We start from the raw sequence: 21,207 nt of genomic DNA, 5'->3' as shown, positions 1-21,207 counted from the left end.
TGTGCAATAATATATTTAAATGCAGATATTTTACAAGGACACACACTACATCGCCTTTAGCAATGTGACTAGAAAATTCCTAATACCTCTAGTTTTGAAAAAGAGTGCATGTTTGATCTTACAAATGTTGCATTTTTTAAAAAACAAACAAAAACAAAACTGTTTTGTCATTAGTATAGAATCATAGAATTGTAGAGTTGGAAGGGATCATGACAGTCATCTAGTTCTATCCCCAGCAATGTGTGAATATTTCGTCGAATGTGGGGCTCAAACTCACAATCTTGAAATTGGGATTCTCATGCTCTACTGACTCAGACTTCACAATTCACTGTTTTCAAAGATACTTCATGTACTATTTAACTAGAATTATAGGCATGTCTCCAATTTTATCCTTCTTTACCAAGACATTACTAGCGTGTCATTTCCCATACAGCCACAGCATTCAGATTTTATAAAGTTTAACTCAAGATTCATATTTACTAATAGTACTATGGGCAATCATTCATGTATTTGTTTTGTTGTTTGTTTGTTTGTTTGTTTGTTTGTTTGTTAAGTTTGTGTACCAGCCTTCATCTGAAGAACACTGGGCAGTTCACAACAAAATAAAAAATGAGAACACAAAATACATAACAAAAAACAAACAGGCCCATAACCTCTCCCATATTTATTTACTAAATTTGAACATCATCACCCAGTTTAGCTTTTTATCACCAAGTCCTCCTGCAACAAGGAATCATAGAATTGTGGAGTTGGAATGAAACTGAAGGGTGTGAGAAAATACAGAATAAAATGTAGAGTAGGAATTTCATGAACAATCATAACATTATCTAAGGACTGTTCATGTGTCAGTTGACTGAACATCAAGTGGTGACTTACTCTTCCTTATCAAGCACTGTGTAGCAAGTATTAATGTTACTTCATTCTGTCCCAAGCTCTGGAGTGTACCAAGAAGCCAAGTGGGCTCGACAAAGCAGGAAAGCATCCAGATGTTCCAGAGTATGGCCAAGGCATGGACAGGAGCACCAGTCATAACAGCTGGAAAATCCCTCAGAGCCATTTGAAGACCCACTGGATCCATCAGCCTCCAAGGGTGGATCATCTTCATTGGTCCTCACCTCTTTGGAAGGGAAAAGGTGATGAAAACCTTGATCCCAGAATGTGACAAGGTCCAGAGTGTGGCCTGCCATATGCATTGGACTGGTGCCTTTTAAGGGCAGCCCCGTGGTCATCATGGTAGCTATGAAGTCCTGAGCCACCCCAGAACCAGTCACCTTGGCATGGATATTACAGCCCCTCCAAAGTCCTCAATACTGCCTCCCAGACCAGTTCTGCCAGCTCAGGCAGGGAAACTAGTCCTTTTAGATCTAATGAATGAAAATTTGCACAGAGTTAAAGATCAAGAAACAGTGGTTCACTACCTAGGATAAGATATCCAAAAACAAGCTTATACAGCTTCTAACAGGTGCTATAAAACAGAGTTTTAGCACATGCAAACTCAGCCGAATACTACTTAATTATTCTGGACGGCATACCTGATGTTAGTCATATTGAACAAATGATAATGAATGTGCATTATGTTGATGTAATCAGACTATCAGATAGTGAGGTGTCTGAGCCTGAGGCTATCATAAAAAAATTCTTGCGATTTGTTCCACTAAATTTGCAGGTGCTTTTATATAACAGAAACTCTTCCTGGATAGCTTGAGAAAATTTGATTATCAGTTGTGAATCTATGTGGTCAAGGTTATAATCATGAAAGGTTATGATCATGGGAGTAAGATGAAAAGCAAAGAAAATGGCAGAAAAAAGAGACTCGTGGACATAAACTGTTTTTTGTCCTCTTCAATGCACACTCATTAAACTTAGTAGCCAATGGTGCAAGTGTTGTCTGGGAGCAACTAGTTTCTTCAGTTTCGTTCTGCTGATATATAATTATTCCTCTGCATCGACTCAACCTTGGAAAATTATAACAAGCCATGTATCAAATTTAGGGATAACTGTTAAGCCACTAAGCAAGACAAGCTGGGAGAGTCAGACGGATGCTTTAAAACCACTAAGATATCATATTGGTAGTATATATAATGCTGAGAGATAGAGATTTTTGATGGCACACACCTAAAAGGTTCTCTGGAAATATTTCCTAAATTTAAGCTATGACCCTTGCCAATGCAATTTGTAAGTTCAAGTTGTGGTATCCCTTGTTACATAGTGCAACATCCTTTTTGAAGTCAATCTTATAAGCAAGCTATTGCAAAATAAGGAAACTGATTTAAATTCAGCTACAAGCCAGTTGCAAGTGCCCAAGAATTACCTTGTGAGATGCAGGTACGATGAGCATTTTCAATAAGTTTTGACAGATGCTGCTGAGATTGCAAAGGATCTAGAAATACTATCAACGTTTGAGACAGAAATGGCAGTTTGAGTATGAGCCCCCAAAATAGGCACCACAAGAACCAAACCAGAAGTTCAAAATAGGTTTCTACTGTGCTGTCTTAGGCTTTACCAAACAGCAATATAATTCCGAAAGCTACAACAATCTGGCTTCCTGTGTGATATATACAGTATCAACATAAAACCCAATGAAGATGCACTTAAGGTCTGCACGAATTTGATGCAGAATGGAAACAAATATAATGATGCTGAAGATCAGTGCTGTGATCTCAAAGACTTCCAAAGTCTATGCTGCTGCAAGGAATCGCAAGTCTCTTTATACTACAACAAAAACTCCTGTATAATGTGCTTCATGTTTTCATTGCTTTAAGGATCCTTCTCACACTTCTAGTTTAGTGGCAAGTGATGAGCACAGTTTCTAAAAGCACAAAATTACAAAAACTAGCTTATGCTCAACTATGTTGCAATGATAACTATATAAACTTAACATGCCCAATCATCAGCACTTGACCTGAAGAAATTGGCGGCAATTGGTGAGATTTTGATGTGCCTGAAAATGTGCTTCTTTAATGACTGAGCCAAAAGATTCCTGATCCTGTGCAAGGTGTAAGATTCACAACCCTTTTACACTGTTTTGAAATAGAGCTGAACCAGAATTTTTGGCCCAGCTTTTTATTTGGGTTTGTGTGTGTGTGCAGAACATAGGCAATAAAATATGTGGGGGAGGGAGTAGTCACAAAAACTGCAGCAAGGGAGCAAAAAACCTTGCAAACGTTTTGAGAGAGGAGTAAATATTTTGGCTTAATTTACTTAATAACAAGGTGGCAAGTCCCCACCCCACGCCTTCTATTTCACTATATTAAAAGCATGTAGCTGCCCACAGCAAGCTTGCCGGAATTTTCTGCTTCCTGCTGCAGGAGGGATAAAATTGCCCATGGGAACACTACCATAGAAATCACACCATGCAACTGCTAGCAATGGGGTGGAGGAGGTCTGTATGTTGCCAAAGGGACACTTTTTCTAAAACTAAATATAGTCTGGTAGTGGTTTCCATTAGCACTGTAGCTCAAGAAGAAAATGTTAGATCTCCTCTGCCTACATGCAATAGTGGGGATCGCCTAGGATTAAAATTCACAAATGTTAGTGCAACAAACCATACAAATAATCTAACATGTAGGTAGGTCCTGTATCCACACACAAAACAAAACACTGACATAATGGTAATGTTATTGGGGGGAGGGGGTTCTGAAAAGTCACCACAACCTTTTCCCTGGGGCAGCAGTGGAAGTGCATATATTTTGCTCAACAGTTTATTGTTAGTCTGCTCATGTGCTTCCGAGTGTGAGATGATACTTTACCAGGCCCATTATAATTTTAATATGTCCATTACACAGTACTTTCCTCCTATTCATGCTCTCAGATAACATTATTGTAATCACTCTAGCTAAGGGCTTTATCCTTCATACAGGAGGGAAAGGGAAAGGTTTAAATCAAAAAGCCTGGAATAATCATGCACTGCACTTTCTGTAAAGAGCACCTGAAAATTACCACGATTTTATAGTATCTTTAGCACTCAATGATCCAACAGCTATAATTTCAAGAACTAATAAAAGAATCTCCTTAAATTAGGGTAGGTAGACCCCAAAATGGGGTTGTCATTTCTTAACCCCCATTTGATCATTCCTGGGAATCTAAAAATATAGAACAGTAGTGTTTTAGGGAAAGAGTTCCTTTTCTTAGGTGGCTAACAGGTAGTTGTATTTTCATAACAAAAAACCTTCTAAAGTTAATGGCTGGCATACATTTGGCAGCTACCCTGCACAGATAAAAGGGATATATGGATTAAAGCTACTTAGCATTCTGGTCAGCACTGCAGAGCAGCAACATTACAAACAAAGATTTTACTAATTAGAAAGGCCTTTTTTCAGTGTATTTCATGGACTGCTAGGAAAAGCCCCCTTCCCAATAAAAAAATATTTCAGAATCAGATATAAAATACAGAGTATGGATGCCAAAATTTCAGTGTTTGGCTCATCCTGTAATTTCTTCAGTGAACTTTTGCAGTTATATTTTGAAAGAAGCAAGAACTCAGAGTGACTATTTGATACAAGGGATGAGAAGTTCAGTTTTTCAACATTCCATTCTGCACTATTGTGTTTTCATACATAAGTCTGCTTCTATGCACTCAAAGCAATGATGAATATCCACATTTAAAGACATATTTTAAAAAATATTTCATCTGAAAATACACATTTCTAAATATATTCCTGAAAGTTTTTTGAGCTGAGAACTGCATTCAATTTTTTGGGAAGTGTGAAAACTGGTGAATAAGTAAGTTCTGACCCACACGTCAGTCCAGTTTGAGCAGATCAGATCAGTTTATACTTCAATTAAAACAAATCAGAATGAACGCTCAGTAAATAGCTGGCATCGTCACATACAGGAGTACTCACTAAACAAGTCATCTGGAAAACAACTTCAGTCTCTTTCATAATGATGAAAGATGTCATCTCTTTGCAAATAATACAGCTGGAATGTTCTATGTCACCATTGCACAAATCTCATCTTCCATAAGAACATTAGAAGAACTGGATTGTACCAAATGTCTCGCTAGTCCTCTTTGCTAGAGCTGCCAACCAGACTCCTGTGGGAAGCCCCAAAGTTGGACATGAGAGAAATAGCCATTGTTTGCTTTTGTTCCCTGATAATTGTCACTCTACATCTAATACTGGAGGTAGTATGAATTTTTCCAAGTTGGGAACCATAATTAGGCATGGAGAAGGAATCCACCAAGTTCAGACAGGCTGACATGATTTGATCTAAGCATAAATTTACCTGGATCAGTCTGTGAGTCCACTCCGAATTCACAGTTCTGTGGATCCAGTTACAAGGTAGTATGAGGATTGCAGTACTGCCTCTAAAAGCTATTTCTTTCCTTTAAATGTTTGAAAGCAGATAATCCAGCCATCTGGAGCCACAACAGCAGTTCCCTCAGGGAGTGATGATATCCCATTGCTCTTCAGGAGAATTGAACAGGGGAAAACATGGCTGGCTCCATGTAAAGAGTAAAGGCCTTTACCTGCCTCATCTTTTCGCATGAATTTTTAAAGAGGTTTTTTCCTTACAAATATGCATAGAACCAGGACAGCATAGAATTAGTCCCATACTCATGCAGAGTTGGAATGAACTGGATTTTGACAGATCTAGCCCTCAGGATATTAAGACATACAGCTTGGTAAAATAGCACCTGTCGTGCAAGCAGAAGGTCCCAGGTTCAATCCCCAGCTTCTCCAGGTGCAGCTGGCTGTAAAACTGCCCAGGTTCTAGTATTAAAAGAGGGGGAGATTTCCCTCCATGTATCAATTTATCAATGCCCTGCCCTAATCACCTAAACTGTAACACTCCAGATTATGAAATGTTTCCTCATTTGGGACTTGCTTCAACTCCTTCATCATTTTGGTTGTCCCTTTCTTCCCCCTTTCCAGCTCTGTGATATCCTTTCTGATATACTACAAGGGACCCACAGTTCCACATGTGGTCTTATGGACAACTCCTCTTGTGTTTAAAAGGAGGGAAGTTTCTATGTTCTAACATGTATGAATGGAAAAGTATTTCATAAAGCATTGCCCAAGGGCCACATTCCCTTGTTGGTATCCATTGCTGAGGGGGGGGGGACATGTCAATTCTGGGAATGCTCAGAGGCAATAGATGTGCCTCTTAGCTTTGTACAGTAGGCTACATTATACAAGTCACGTGAAAGTATGAGGTTCTACAAAGTAACACTCATGCACAACTCTCCATGCAGAAAAGCAAGAGACATTATTGCAGAAGAGCATATTCCTGATGAAGAAAAGCACTCAATGAGGTTGTGGCGAGGGCATGGCCTGGGAAGTGCAGGCGGTTATAGGTTAGTGCTGTAATAGATAAACATAGCCGCCCATATTTTGTTGCTGCTGCTGTTGCAATTAGCGTATAAATAAAAGATATACAAGCAAGAATGATATAAAAAGATTAAAGTCTAAGGGAACTATACCTACAGCACATTAGAACTTAAGAACTTTCTACAGTACCAATCCAACTTGTTGTTTTCAGTAAACCTTCATCTTTCAGATCCAGACATTTACAATACAATTCTTATTCTCTGTGAAGCTTGGGGTCAATTGCATTGCCTTGAACTCCCCTTACATTTCTTTCTTTCACGTGCCACTGATTTTCATATCAAAGATTTACGCGTTAGGTTTCAAACTTTATTATGCAGCATCAGCTTCTCCAGCTTCTAATTCTATTAGTAATAGACATACTGTAGCTGCATGAATCAGCATGTTTGCATAGCGGTATGTAGCACAGATGTTCCAGTGCTATGACCAATGGGTCCTGAAAGAGTAATTAACTCTTAGAATTCTTATGTGCATCACTCTAGACAATGCTGATTTTAAATAAAGGCCAACTGATACTGACCCACATGTTTAGTAATAGGTAGGCATACATTATATTAATGCTTTTCTACACACAAATTCTTAATAACCACCATCTTCATTAATTGAATTCAGCTCAGATTTATTTATCAAACCCATGCCTCTTTCTCATAGTCACATACAATTATCAATGTAAAGGCATAGTTCAAGCAACACTGGAACATGATAATATGTGATTAAAATAAAATAAAATGTGCATATATGCCAAAAAGCAGGAGTAAAAAAACTAAATCTACAATTAAATTCAATCATATCAAATAAAATATATATTCAGAAAGATTCCATTTTTTTATAGCAGTAACATAGTTAGGATAGAGCTAGATATGTTAAAATTGGGCTGTACCGACACATCTTAAAATAAATACTCCTGTAAAAGTACCAGTCTTTTTTAAAAAGGAAAAGCATTACATCATAACCCTGTAAGTACACAGAATTTATGAGCAAAAATAGCTACAGAAATCAAATGCAAATCTATGGGAAGACCCATCCAAGCGCTTAGCAGTTGTTGGAATCAGAGCCCAGAACTGCCATAAATGGCACAAAGCCATTTAATATCCAATCACCCAGCCCCAATGCTTCAATGACTAGCAACATGATTTGAATATTGAACATTCTGAAACAGTTTGAAGTTGTAATATAAAACCAGAAACTAAGCCACCAAACTCACATGATATGTATAAGTTCCCTGTTATCTAAAATGCTATATCCTTGGAATCAATACATTCAGAGTGTGAATCACAGATTGTGAATAACAGTTATTTCCATAAATAAGAACAGCATATCTGTTTTTAGTACTTACAGACCTGTTCTCGTGTTATCTCACATATACAGAGATTAGGACCACTGTTATTATAATTTAATACAAACAGCAATAACTAGGAGCCTATAGCCAAAGTGTTGAATGTTTCATTCAAATCAAAATGAGGCATTCAGCTGCAGAAGCAGTGGTACTGTCAGGGCAGGACTTTGGGGGCAGAGGTTCAGAATGCAAAGAGTCTCTAAACACTGCAAAATAGTAAAGTAATACCCACTTCTCATGGGACATTCAGGAGAACAAATGGCTAAGGAGTAAATCCTACACAAATCTGGAATGAAGCTCCTAAAGTAGTTAGATGGCACCTTGTACATCTCTGTCTGGCAACTCCTGCAGCCAAACTGGTGCCAAATACATTGCTCTGCTTTCCTTTGGGCCACATCAGTGAGGTCAAGAGGAGGTCTTCTTATCTGAGCAGCCCACAACTTCCATACACATTGCCCAGGCTTGCATCCCAGAGTGATTACTTTCCTGATGCCAACTCAGCAAAAACAACACAGGAAGCAGCAGATATGAGTTACTGGTCTCTGCAGCCACAGGAGGCACTGTGGTTTGACTTCAGCTCTGGAAGTGCACTCTTGAGGCAGACAGATGCCAAAAATAGTAAAGTTAACACACATTGCCATTTACAGAGAGGGCCCCATAGGATGAGTAAAGCACCCGGGAGTGCTTTCGAACTGCTAGGTTGGCAGGCGCTGGGACCGAACAACGGGAGCGCACCCCGCCGCGGGGATTTGAACTGCCGACCTCTTGATCGGCAAGCCCTAGGCGCTGAGGCTTTAACCCACAGTGCCACCCACGTCCCAGGATGAGTAAAACCACAGTCTAAAATGATGTAACTACCACTGCTCACCAACATTAGCTACTGCTTCTTGTCACAGGTTGCTTCCTAAGGGTTGTCTGGTCACAATATATTAGTGACAGTAGAAGCTCTTTTAGGCTCCTGACTCGGGGTGGTGAACCTGTGGCCCTCCAGCTGTTGCTGGACGCCAACTCTCATCAACCCCTGTCAGCATGGCCAATGATCAGGGATGATGGGAGCTGTAATCAAACAACATCTGCAGAGATGCTGCTAACCAATCACTGCTATTCACATGATCTCTTGTTCTGAGTAAGTTCCTTTTGTTGGTTTCTGTTTTATTCAACTATGTGCCTGCTCCAGTGCCTGATGTTGCCTTGGTTTCTGCTTTTAACCCACAACCTACTTTGGCCCACTTTGTTTGGTCACTATGGCTTGAATCCTGAGATAAGGAAATTCAAGGAAGGAAAGCTTACCATTTCCTGTAGCTTCTCTGGGGATCATGGGACTCTTCTGAAACCTTTTTTCCATAAACGTCCTGATATTATTCTAGGATCAAGGCAATTCCCCCCTTCCTTATCCCACAATGTTCAGCAGATGCTCTGGCTGTCCATAAAGTATTACCAAGGTACATGGGTGGCTTGAGGGGTGGGGGGAGGAAGAGAACATCTTTCTGATCAGTTCCTTATGTTTTTCTTTATCCAAGGGTGCAGTCCCAGCCCTCCTAGCCAGCTTCCTGATCACTCCTCTCTCCTGCAAAATTTATTCAAAGCTAACCCATGACTGCCCCTACTTGAATTCTCCATCTACTCTTTCTTCAAATTCATATTTCTCCGTTTGTTGCCTTTGGCTTCATTGAATTTACTAGGTTCCCTGTCCTGAAGCTTCAGTGAATACCAGGACCATTTCCTAGTGTACACTGTGAAGTTTTCATCCCAAGCAAACTAATAAGTTACTCTTCCTTCACTCCATATGTACTTCAAATTGCTTAGTTTATTGAACTGAACATTCCAGAGCAACAGAGTAACATGGCCAAACAATGCCAGAAGTCTCACAACCACAAAACAGCTGCTGCAGGAGTGGTGGTTTAAAAAAAAAAAAAAGGTGTCTGAACTTTTCAGTGTTCTATCATTATAATGCCATCAAGATAATTTATACTCTCGTTCTAAAAGTTGGTGTAGAATGTAACTATACCCAAGTGCCTACTCGTCTACCAGAAAAAGTGTGAATATTCATCCCTCTCTTCCTTTTCTCCAGCAACAACAATGAGATAAGCAGGATGGAATATCCGAGAAGGGTATTCGGGTGTGGGGAGATCATGGGTGTGTGGTATTTAGCTAGGAAATGAATTCAGATTGGCATGGAAATAAACTTAGGTATTGCCTGAAGTGGGTGAAATTAAAGACTCAGTCCAATTTTAGATGGCAATCCCATTTATGCTGCAAAGAGTTTTATTTTAATCTCTTGACTCCCTTAGATCTTAAGTATTCATTATTATCATAGTTGTCAAACTGTTATCAGTATCTACATAACATCAACCAAAGGGAAAATAAAAACCCCTAGACTTCAGATGTAATGAAAAGTTTATGGGTAAACATTCATAGCTGGTCTGATAATACGGTTGTTGTTAAAGATTTCTTAGAAAAATGAGAACTTCACATGTCAAAAAAGTGTAGGTTTATGATCATGTGCTTACTTGTCATTATTCTTCTGCAGTATGCCAAAAGGCCATTGAATCCTGCTCTGATTATTTAAAAAGAATACTTATCTAGTTTTTATTGGTCTTATACTACTTTAACTAACATGGCTCCCCTGACAAAATACGAGCAATGTAAATTTTGTGAAGTGCTAGAATTCTGTTAGATGTCCATACTTCACCCTGCTTCACTACAGCATTCCCCAATAAAAAAGATTTTAATCTATAGTGCAGATGAGAGCAGGAAGGTTCTAGGTTAATGAACGTAATTCCCAAGCACCTTATTGTAAAAAAACTATATCCAGTAATTAAATGTAATATGACCATGCTAGAGCTCCAGTGAGATTTCCTAGCAGAGAGCATCATATATTTGAAGCAGCTACTGCTTGCCATTGATTTTAAATTTGGTACACAAATGGTAACATAAGAATGATGCTCTTGTTCATTATTAAAGCCCAGATTCTATGCAGCTGCACTCAGGAACAGGCATGAGGATCCTAGTGTAGCTGCAAAGGCACAACTTGTTTCTTCATGTTAGAACAAGGGCCTGATGTCAGCACCAGAGCCCTGCACAGCACAAAGCTTAGTATCAGCATTAGTGCCATGCTAAAATGTCTCTTGAATTCCCCCCTCCCAGTCAATCTCCATCAATTAAAGAGAAAAGAATCTGCATCATAAAATGATCAAAATGGAGAAGTTCTCACAGGTGAGGTGCAGAGTTTTGCTGTGCTTATTTTCCAAGTGGCCAAGGGCTTTTGTGAGCATCCTGAAAACCCCATGACCTCTTCAGCTGAACTCTTCTAAAAGCATAGCAAGTTGGGAGTAGGGTGCTTCCGGTGCATACAACAGCTGTTCATTTTTAAGTGGTCGGATTTAAAAAAGGAAAAAAAAAAAACCCTGAAAGATTTCCCCTTAAAAATAATGTCAACAATGTCAACAATTGAACCGTCTCATGTGCTTTGTAACATCTGGCTTTCTATTCTTCAATTAAAGCTCCTTTCCATGGACGTTATCCAGATCAGGAATCACAAGCAGAGAATCTGTAGAGGGCTAGAGAACTATTGAATGGAAATTAAAATGCACACACATTACCCATGGCCATCTCATAATAAAGCAAGCTTTCAGATCTGAAAGCACCTCAAGAATGAGGGAGAAAAATTGAAAACCTTTGAGAAACTGGAGGATGGATTTCAGCATAACTTGAATCAGCATGCAAAGGACTTCCTCCAGGTTCCTGTTTTGCACCCACAAAAAGGTATGAAGCATAATATCAAGCTGTGTGAATGGCAATTGTCATTATTTGGGGTAAACAGGCTGTCATTACAAAAGTGAACAGATCTATCCCATTTCCCTAGGACTATGTCCATAATTACGCTACAGAATGGCATGTCTCTACGTACATCATCTGTTCAAGAAAAACAACCACAAGATCAAGTTGTAGGGTACAGTGGGATTGAGAAACGAAGATGAGCTCTGACATATGTACAGCCCAAGTCATATTTGCCTTTACTGGTAATCAATCAGTGCCCTGAAGTGTGTTTTGTAAGGTTGTTTTAAAAAGTTTATATTGCTACAGAAGTTGTGCGCCACCCCCAATCTCTGCCGAACAGTAGCATGAATCCAGGAGTTCCAGGAGCTAACCTGGGATGTGTTTCCATGGGCAACACAGAGGAAACTAGTATCCTTAATAAACATGGCTTATTGTATACATACTGTATTTACACCTGGGTGTACTTTGGAGACAGTTCAGAGCATTACATCTCACAAAGGGCTTGTTTCCCACAACAGTGCAGCATTGAAATCCAAGGCATCCTGAACACCATCTTTGTGCCTCTGTCCCATCATGCCAAGATGGTTCTGGCCTTCACAGCAGCTCATTAAGTCCTCTCCCTTCTTTCTTAACCTCTAAATTTCAAAAGAACACTACATACCCTTATTACCCAGGCAACCTCCCCATCTGAACTCTGCTATTGTCTTCAGCTAACTAACACACAGCTGGTGGGGAAGACAGCATCTGCATGGTCAATTGTTCTTCCGGTACTTAGTTTTTCCTTCTCTTCTTAATGGTGACACTATCAGCAATCTCCTGAACAGGAAAACTGGTTCAGCCTGTATTTTTTATTTGCCTTGCATCTTCCCTTCATTACTCCAAATATTATCTAAATTCTACCATATATTATTTTCTAACATTCACTAACTCTAGCAATTATGAGTGCGTTTGCACCCCTAAACTCTGTTACCTCATATCTGTAACAATATATTCATTTATGTTGGGAACCTGGCCCATATCCCATAGCACATGGGGATGGGAATTCAGAAATTGTTTGTATTTAAAACAAGAGGCTATAGGTATGTGCATCGCATCTGTCTTGTTTTTACAAATGTAAAAATAACCAACAGTGCAAGTTTTCAAAATCAAAGAATTTTTTTCCATTGCAAAATTGATTACTTCCCCTTGCTAAAAAGGTAAAGGTACCCCTGCCCGTATGGGCCAGTCTTGACAGACTCTAGGGTTGTGTGCTCATCTCACTCTAGAGGCCGGGAGCCTGCACTGTCCGCAGACACTTCCAGGTCACGTGGCCAGCATGACAAGCTGCATCTGGCGAACCAGTGCAGCACACGGAAACACCGTTTACCTTCCCGCTGGTAAGCGGTCCCTATTTATCTACTTGCACCCGGGGGTGCTTTCGAACTGCTAGGTTGGCGGGCGCTGGGACCGAACGACGGGAGTGCACCCCGCCACGGGGATTCGAACCGCTGGCCATGTGATCAGCAAGTCCTAGGCGCTGAGGTTTTGCCCACAGTGCCACCCGCGTCCCTTTTCCCTTGCTGCAGAATCATTAATTGAAGGGGAGAATGTTTGCATAAAGATAGCTACCAGTTGTGCAGAATTATTTATAAGAAATATTTGTTTTTACTAGTTATGTAAACTTGTTATTTCCCTTGCTATTTCCCTTGCGATAAGATACATATTACTCTGATTGAATTGTGTAACATTTTGTTTAGAGCTCTTCAAAGAGATTTGTTTTCAGACAACAGCAATGAAGATGTATATGGAATTAAAGCTGGAGGAACACTGAGAGAAAGGGACACTATGTGGTACAGTCTGAATGTAGCAAGACTAAATACACTGTTAGTATTTCACAGAAGTTGATTCCATGCTCTTGAATAAAGGAGTAAAAGTTTTTCAAACACTTGCATGATCAACAGTGGAGAAGATATAATGAGGATTGTGACAAGCGACTCAATATACTATTTAGAACAAAGGAAGCACTGTACAAACTTAATTTGTAGTTGTGCCTAGCAAGGGACTAATTGGGAAAAACGTTACAACATATAAGTATCACGTCCCAAGCAGTTACACTACGTAGCCCAAGTTCAATAAAGGAACAACAAAACACATGCCTACACAGTTCATTGTCATAATAAATTGAATAGAAACTTTCCCTTGCAAAATCAGAACAGAATGCATTAACACACATAGTCTCCAGAGCCTATCAATGGTTTTTGCATCTTCATGGCCTCTTTAACAAATTTGGTAGTTCTGTGTGACATAAAGTAATTGTATGGCCAATAAAAAATGTGTACCATTAGAGCTCCTCAGATCTGAATACAGACAACATTTCCTTATAAAGTGTACCATATCCCTTTTCTTGTGGCAACCAGGTGGAAAGTATCTATTCTCACCAAGTTGAACCCCATAGCACTCCTTCACCTCCATCAACTGCAAAGAAATTCAGGCTACATTTAGTCAACCACCACCTCAGCTCATGTGAACAAGTAAGGATAGATATGGGGTACTTTCTTGGAAGAATATTATTATTTTTATATAGCTTATTGGAATGCCATTCTATTACAAGTGCCCCTGTAGTGTGAATTTCAACATCATATAGTTGTTCTTATATGTTGTATAATCCTGAGTTGTCAGCCAGAATAACCAGCGTTTGGGGGAAAGAGTTTTTCCTCAACTGATAATTAACTAAAAAACCTCAAGGAGCGATGGAGTTCAATGTACTTACAAAACTATGGTGACAATAATGAAGGCAGTTTTCAGAATCCTACTACTTGTTATGGGAGACTCGTTCAGTTGCACTCCAGATGCAGAGAGCTCTGATGACATCTCCCATGCTGATGTAGCAACCATGATAGATTAGAGTAAAACCTAAAATGCATGAAGCCTTGAAGTACAAAAACTATGAAAATGCTTGAGCACACCTTAGAATCACTGAATAAAGTACTGGGGTGGTGACAGCATTTAAAAACATAAACACTACATTAAAAAAGCAAAAAAATAAAATAAAAACAAGCTGCAGAGCCTAGATAAACCACAGCTCTGGCTGCCATCTTGACAACTGAAAGTGGAGTACATATGCAATGTACAAGAAGTGAATCATCCATCTGCTTCCTCCAGCTCATCACATATATCACTCCCCAACGTACTGTAGGATGCTGACAAAAGTGCAGACGTCATTGTTGAATTCTGGGACCTTTTGAAGGCCTTATCAGTTGCCGCTGTATGATGATGATGATGATGATGATTAACCAGTTATTGGCTTTGATCCAAAGTCATGCTTTAGAGTAGACCGGTTAAAATAATAGGACTTACTATTTCAGTGGGTCTACTCTAAACACAACAAAGTCTGGATTTAACCACTTACGTGGCACTTTTCTGAGAGGAAAATATATTATTTTAATAAGTTACACATGTCAAAAATTATGCACATCTGTGGGTATCAAGTGGGTAATCTTAACACTGCTTAGCTGAGGTCATATTAAAGTGCTTTTCTTTTTTTATAATTTATTTATAGAATGGAAGGAATGAATTGGTTTGTATGTGATGTGATCTAACAAAACTCCCCCCCCCACCCATTAAGGTAAAGGACCTAGTTATTAGAGCACATGATGCATTGCACATATAATTCAGAATTTACAGCCCTCATGTTCAGGCCCAGAGACTCTGCCACAAACATCTGAATTCCAAGTAAGATTTATTTCCAAACAGCAGAGGATGGTAGAAAGCAATTATTAAACTTCCAGAAATATACTTTTGCTGAAGTCATCCTGTTCATACAAATACTCCCATTGATTTCATTGTGTGTGTGTCACAGAAAGGAAGAGATAAATAGATAAAATGAGAAGAACAGTTATTTAAAGCTATTGAGCAAATACCACTAAATTTAGACTCCGAATCTGATTTGCTGAAAAGCATGAAAAGTTGAAATCTTAAAAAAAACCAGCCACAGTGTATTTTCTTGTAAATCTGTAGATAAACTAAATTCTACTGCCATTTAAAAGCATACAAATTCAATACCTAGTTTATGTCGAAAGCATATTGCATTTGGTTGTCGCCACATTATTATATCTAAAATAGCTGATACTGACAGGCCAAGACGAGAGGTAGATAGGCCTAAATTTGGATCTTTCAAATCTCCCTTTTTCACTGCAATATCTAAATCCTTGCAATTTGCTGTGGCAGCAGTAGTTGGTAGTTCAAGGCAGTGTGTTAATGGAAGTGAGTGCATTTGCAAAATGGTAGTAAGAATATTCCTGTTCCCAGATCTGCCATGTACACATATCTAAGGATTCAGATGTAACAACTGAGCTGGTCCACAGCAGGCCTACTTTAGAGAGAGGGAAATACTACTAATTAGAATATTTCACACAAGAAATTCTGACCAATCAGAGAGGCAGAGGCATTTGGCCAAGTGTGCACTATACTGTAAATGTAGCCAACAACAATTCTCACGCAAATGCTTTCTACATGCAAGTACATATACAAGAAAATGGAGTGCTGCATCAAGTGTACCATCTGTGAGATTTATCTAAAGCTGAACACTGACCAAGGTATGCTACTGATTCTTTTTGGTTTTTATTTATTACTGAGGATTTGTGTTGAGACCAACCCAGAGAACATGATACGTAATGAATAAAAGAAATAAATAAATGAAATGAAATATGAAAATATGGCTTTAAAATGATGCGAGAGTTGTTTTCATACACAGTGTGCTTACCCATTCACTAAGAGAGGCCTATGAACTCCACGCAAATTCCCATCAGAAGAATCCCAAACAGAATTAATACACTACCATCTCTTTTAGTCTTACAAATAATCCATTTAAGTAGATGTATATGGATTAAAGCCAACTGAATCCCATTCAACATCCAGCATGATATCGTTTAAGTTAGTAAAAAAAGTCCTTTCTGGCTTTTTTTTTGGGGGGGGGAAGCAAAATGCCAGCAACATGGTTCAATTTTTAAAATGCAACTTTATCCAACCAATTTTAAAGCTTCTCTCTCACAAAGTAAACAAACTTTCTTGGTTTTCTTTTGTTTTAAGGTCATAATGTTCTTATTTTCAGCCAACAGAGCACTCTTGGCACATTAACATCCTCTATAATTACCTTTCAGCATCAGCCCAGTTCTCTTTTCAGGAAGGATTGTAGGAGATCACTCGCCTGTGCTATGCTGTTTATTTTGAAGAATGTAGTGAGGAAGAATAAAAGCCCTGACATGTCATCAGAATGTAACTCTGTTTTGCCAATCAGTTGCTCATCAGGGCAAAAGTAGCAGGAATAGCTACCCTTGTTTGAGTGCCAGGGGTGCTTTAGGTAACTGCTAATGTTAGCAACACTGCTCTTTCCAGGCAAGACTTTTTTGTAGTTCAATCAAAGAGGAGGGAAAATCAAAGTGATTTTCTGTAGTAGTCTAATATTACCTTAATATTACAAGCTGACACTTGCCCTGTCCCTTTTTAAGAAGTGATAGTGAAATTCCTTCAGACAAGTGTTGTATTTCAGAAGGAGAGATGGGAGTGTCAGGTAAGAGCCATATTATTTATTCATATGTACATTTACATCCAGGCCTTCAGCAAAATCTTTCTCAGATCATATTGAGCATAACAGAAGGATCAGAATGTACTGTACTTGTTTCAATTCACCATTGTACAGAAACAATGTCCTATTCCATCATAAAGCTAAGCAGTTTTAGAGATCCTAAATAAGCATTAATATTAACCTCTATGAAATCTTAACCTGGCATCCCATCATCCTCTATAAATCAGAACTCCTTATAGTAACAAAATGGGCTTAATCTATTTTCTGTGAATCTACCTTTTACACATATTTTATAGAGACAACTTAAATGTTGTAAGCCAACATTTTTTGCATCTTCTAGTTAAATGTGGGCCTACAAGGATTTAAATTATCAAGACCAAAGTTTCCCAACCTTGGGTCTCCAGTTGTTTTTGGACTACAATTCCCATCATGATCCAACCATTGGTCTTGCTAGCTAGGGATGTTGGGAGTTGTAGTGCAAAAACAGCTGGAGACCCAAGGTTGGAAAATACTGATCTAGACACTTTTCAGATATTACTTTTTTTAAAAGACAACATACTCTTCAAAACGTGTTTTTGGAGTGCATATCGCATTATCAGTACAATTAAATGTGTTGATTTGGGCCTTCTTATTTAATTATGACATTGATTAGCACTCAGGCTTGGCAATTTTTTACTTCTGCTATTCTGAGCAAGCAGTTGCTTCAGCTCAAACATATTGCGATTGCTTAAAAAGAAATGCATTCTTCCTTCACCAATCTAACAACACAATGCTTTCCAAAGAAACAAGCTTCAACCATGCTTCATAAAATCCACATCAACTATATTACCAACATAAAACCTGAACCTTGGGGGTTTGTATATCTAAAACAAATGACCCCAGTGATTACTGTCTATTTTATTTGTGCCTCCCATATGCTCTCCCACTTCTTTCAGTTATTGAGAGATAACATGCATTCTAAGATTCTAGATGAGTACACAGTTAAGAAGTTAATAGGATGCCCAAATAATTCTGACATTTTAACCGACAGAATTGTTCCAAATTGCAAGCTCCCAATTTTTTTCCAAGGTCCCCACCCAACAAGATGTATGTGTTTCTTGTTAATGAACGAAGTTTCTCTTCTTAATTCTTGCCTTTTGTTTAGGCAATTTTATTTAGCCTTTTATGTCGTTCCATCCACAACAATTGTAGCAATCCGTATATGGGTTTCAGTGAGATAGATTACTCTGACAAAGATGCACATACATATGCAAACATATGAGGGATGTGGTGGATGAAAATAACATGTTGTATTTGTACCTTAAAAAAAAACCATGAAACATGGTTTGTAATTGACTATGAAACCCAGTGGTTCTGGACAAGCCACTATTTCACAGAACTACTGTATGGATGACCAACTATAAAGCACACTGCATGTTGAAAAGACCTTCAGAAATGATTAAAATACAATCTCTCTTCCATGCAAATTTTATCAAAAGCAATCTGACCCAAAGAACTGATCTTGAAGGCATACGTCTAGTTCTACTGATGAATCAATAAGGTCTAGCCTTGGATGTGGTATTCTTCAGAGTTATAGCAGAGTGCAAAATTGATCAATAAATATGTTGTTTGCAGTTCAGTCATTTTTAGGACATGGAATCTTCCCAGCTGAAGAACAATATGAATTTGCAAATTTGCACCCATCTATTTCTTGAACCTTAGCAACACCATGCTCCACAAACTACCCCGCTAAGCAGATGTGAATGCTTAGGCTACTGTCTTCCATTGCCTCTTCTCTTAGGTCTGACTGTTGTTCTGCTGAATATCCTCAGGGCAGTACTAAATTACTAAATACAATTGATCCGAAGTCTACCCAGAGATAGCAAAAAAAGAAAAGAAAACAGCATTTTCACTTAAGATAATAGTATCCAGTGACTTACATTCCTAAGGACACGAGATACAAAATAATTATGTGAGATACAGTCCTCAGTATCCCTAATTATCATTGGTTTGAAAATGTGCAACAGTTTGCTCTTAAGCATTTTATAAACCTGCATTGTTGATGTTGCTTAAAAAAAAAAGATACTGCAGGTCTTAATTCTAAACGTGTTTGATGGAAGGGAAGCAGGGCAGGAAAATGGCTTGTGCAGCTAATTTGCATATCACTGCCTGTGCTCAGCTGAGGGGGGGGGGAGGAGATGAGAACAGAGAATTGAAGAAGTCACATCCAAAATGTCAAGCTGTGCTTGAAGAATGATAGAAGACAGACTCACTCTCTTTCTGCCTGTGTAAAAGCCTTGCTTTGACATAGAGTGAAATTAACAAACTTAGCCATTTCAGTAGAACTCTATCACCCCCTGCTGGACAGAATAATTCAGTAAAAAGAGCAACCTAGAAAATGCAAGTCCAGAAGTAATCCCAGTTGGTGAAATTCCACCCCCCCCCCCTTCTTAGATATGCTTTATAAATAAAGTGTATGGCATGCATCTGTCCAGCTTTCGCCCAGCATGCATACACACTAACACACATATATATATGAACTTCCATGTCGCTAATTGCCATAATACCTATAAATCCCTTCCCAGGGAGGGCAAAACAAGCTCCTCCAGCAATTTAACTGACTCTTTAAGTCATGCCAAAAACTTGTCTAAACAGTTTGAAACGCTGCAATTAATTTGCACAAAGGGGTTCTGTTAGTGCGTCCCATTCATACAGTGCAATGTTCCTTCTGCCTGTCCAAAAGTAGTGGAATCCTGAAGTAACCTAGGAGTAAGAAGCACACAACAGGCACAGACCAGCCTCTGTTTCAAGCGAAACACTGCTAAAATGAACGTTTAAACACACAAACATATATCTGAAAACCAAAAGCGCCAAGGTGCAGCCTCTGCCTCTGCCTTCTTATTGCAATGCAACTGCCATTCAGTTCTAAGGATGTACACATGCCATGCACCACCTTGTATCAGAGCGGCTGTGTGCATACCTACACAGATGTGCCATACACAACACAGCACCCAGTGTCTGCTGTTGGCAAATTTAATCCAGGAAAGCTCTCCTTACAGAACCACAAGGAGACAATTTTTTCCTCTTGTGGGGGTGGGGGGAACCTCCAGATTTCCTCACTGGCAAGGACTCCCAACCTCTTTCAAATTCATTCAAATTGGGTAAATCCAGTTTAATTAGTATGTGGAGGAAGGCTTTACATTCAATCCCATTCCTTTTACTGCAGTACCAGGAGAGGGGAGGGGAAGGAAGAAAAAAAAATCAAAATCAGCTGTGAAGAAACAAGGACAATCATTGTTCCGAATGATCAGAGAAAGATTAGCCCCCAAGAAAACTGCAGTTAGCACACTCGTTCTCCATCGTATATCACAGACGTATATATCAACGGGGAGATCTTCCTCGATTTAAGAAGGTGACCAATGCAAAAGGCAAAATGATATTTCAAGTGTCAGGTTGCTGCTGCTACTGGCGATAGGAGTGTGAGGGTAGGGGGGCGCGTTATTTTAATTGCATTATAAGCATCACGAAGAGATGGAGGAAGATTGAGGGGCTCATGGAACAAGGGAAGGAAGGGAAGCGGAGGGGGAATCGTTCTCCTACCTTGCCCGCTACTGAGGAACAATCCGAGCAGGTAAAGAGTCAGGCGGTTCATTTTCAGGAGCTCCCGTTGGTGGACAGTTCCCAAGTTAAGAGGCGCCGAGCGGAGGCGAAGCCAGCAGTCTCGCTCCTACTTTGCCGCCGCCTCTGCTGCTACTGCGTCGCTCTCCTCGCGCTCAAGTCTCCTCACCCCTTCAGTCAAAGGCGCGCGCCCGCCGCGCGCCCGCTCGCACATAGACGCGCGCCGCGAGAGCAAACTCCAGCCCCGAAGCCTCCTCACGAGCGCCGTTCGCCGAGTGACTGCAAGCGCCTCTTTGCGCCTCGCTATATCAAGGAGGCGGCGGCGGTAGCAGCAGAGGAGGAGCCGTTACACACACACACACACACACACGAAGGAAGGAATGGGAAGTATCCCTCCGCCGGCACACATGCACGGCTTGATTTAAAACGCACACACACACACGCAAACGGGAGCCGGTCCAGCTCGACGAGCGGTAAAGAGCGAGGAAGGGGAAAGAGAGAGAGAGATTCTTCCGCGCCTTTTTGACGCTCAGGCGCTGCTCCTTACAACATTCCGCGCCTTTCCCGCCCTGGCGGAATGCCGCCCAAGGGGAAACGGCTCT

General features: G+C 39.8%; 1 protein-coding gene and 1 long non-coding RNA gene across 7 annotated transcripts in view; one reads left to right on the top strand and one right to left on the bottom strand.

Moving 5' to 3' along the window:
• Nucleotides 1-1,021, top strand: part of LOC310676698 — a 35,995-nt gene extending 34,974 nt beyond the window's left edge. For all 4 annotated transcript variants that reach the window (XR_014510682.1, XR_014510683.1, XR_014510684.1 and 1 more), the window contains exon 7: nucleotides 933-1,021. This is a non-coding gene — a long non-coding RNA (uncharacterized lncRNA). The remainder of the gene's footprint in view (nucleotides 1-932) is intronic.
• Nucleotides 1-20,891, bottom strand: part of NCAM2 (neural cell adhesion molecule 2) — a 193,650-nt gene extending 172,759 nt beyond the window's left edge. For 2 of the 3 annotated variants that reach the window (XM_083439234.1, XM_083439235.1), the window contains exon 1: nucleotides 20,588-20,891. In XM_083439234.1, the coding sequence (XP_083295360.1) occupies nucleotides 20,588-20,639 (52 nt within the window). In that variant the 5' untranslated portion in view covers nucleotides 20,640-20,891. The remainder of the gene's footprint in view (nucleotides 1-20,587) is intronic. The other variant, XM_083439233.1, reaches the window with a different exon arrangement.
• Nucleotides 20,892-21,207: the final 316 nt, after the last annotated feature.

This window comes from Podarcis tiliguerta (genome assembly GCF_965153285.1).
Source record: "Podarcis tiliguerta genome assembly, chromosome: 4".
In the NCBI taxonomy this organism is placed as follows: Eukaryota; Metazoa; Chordata; class Lepidosauria; order Squamata; family Lacertidae; genus Podarcis; species Podarcis tiliguerta.
This window is presented reverse-complemented; position numbering and strand designations above follow the sequence as displayed.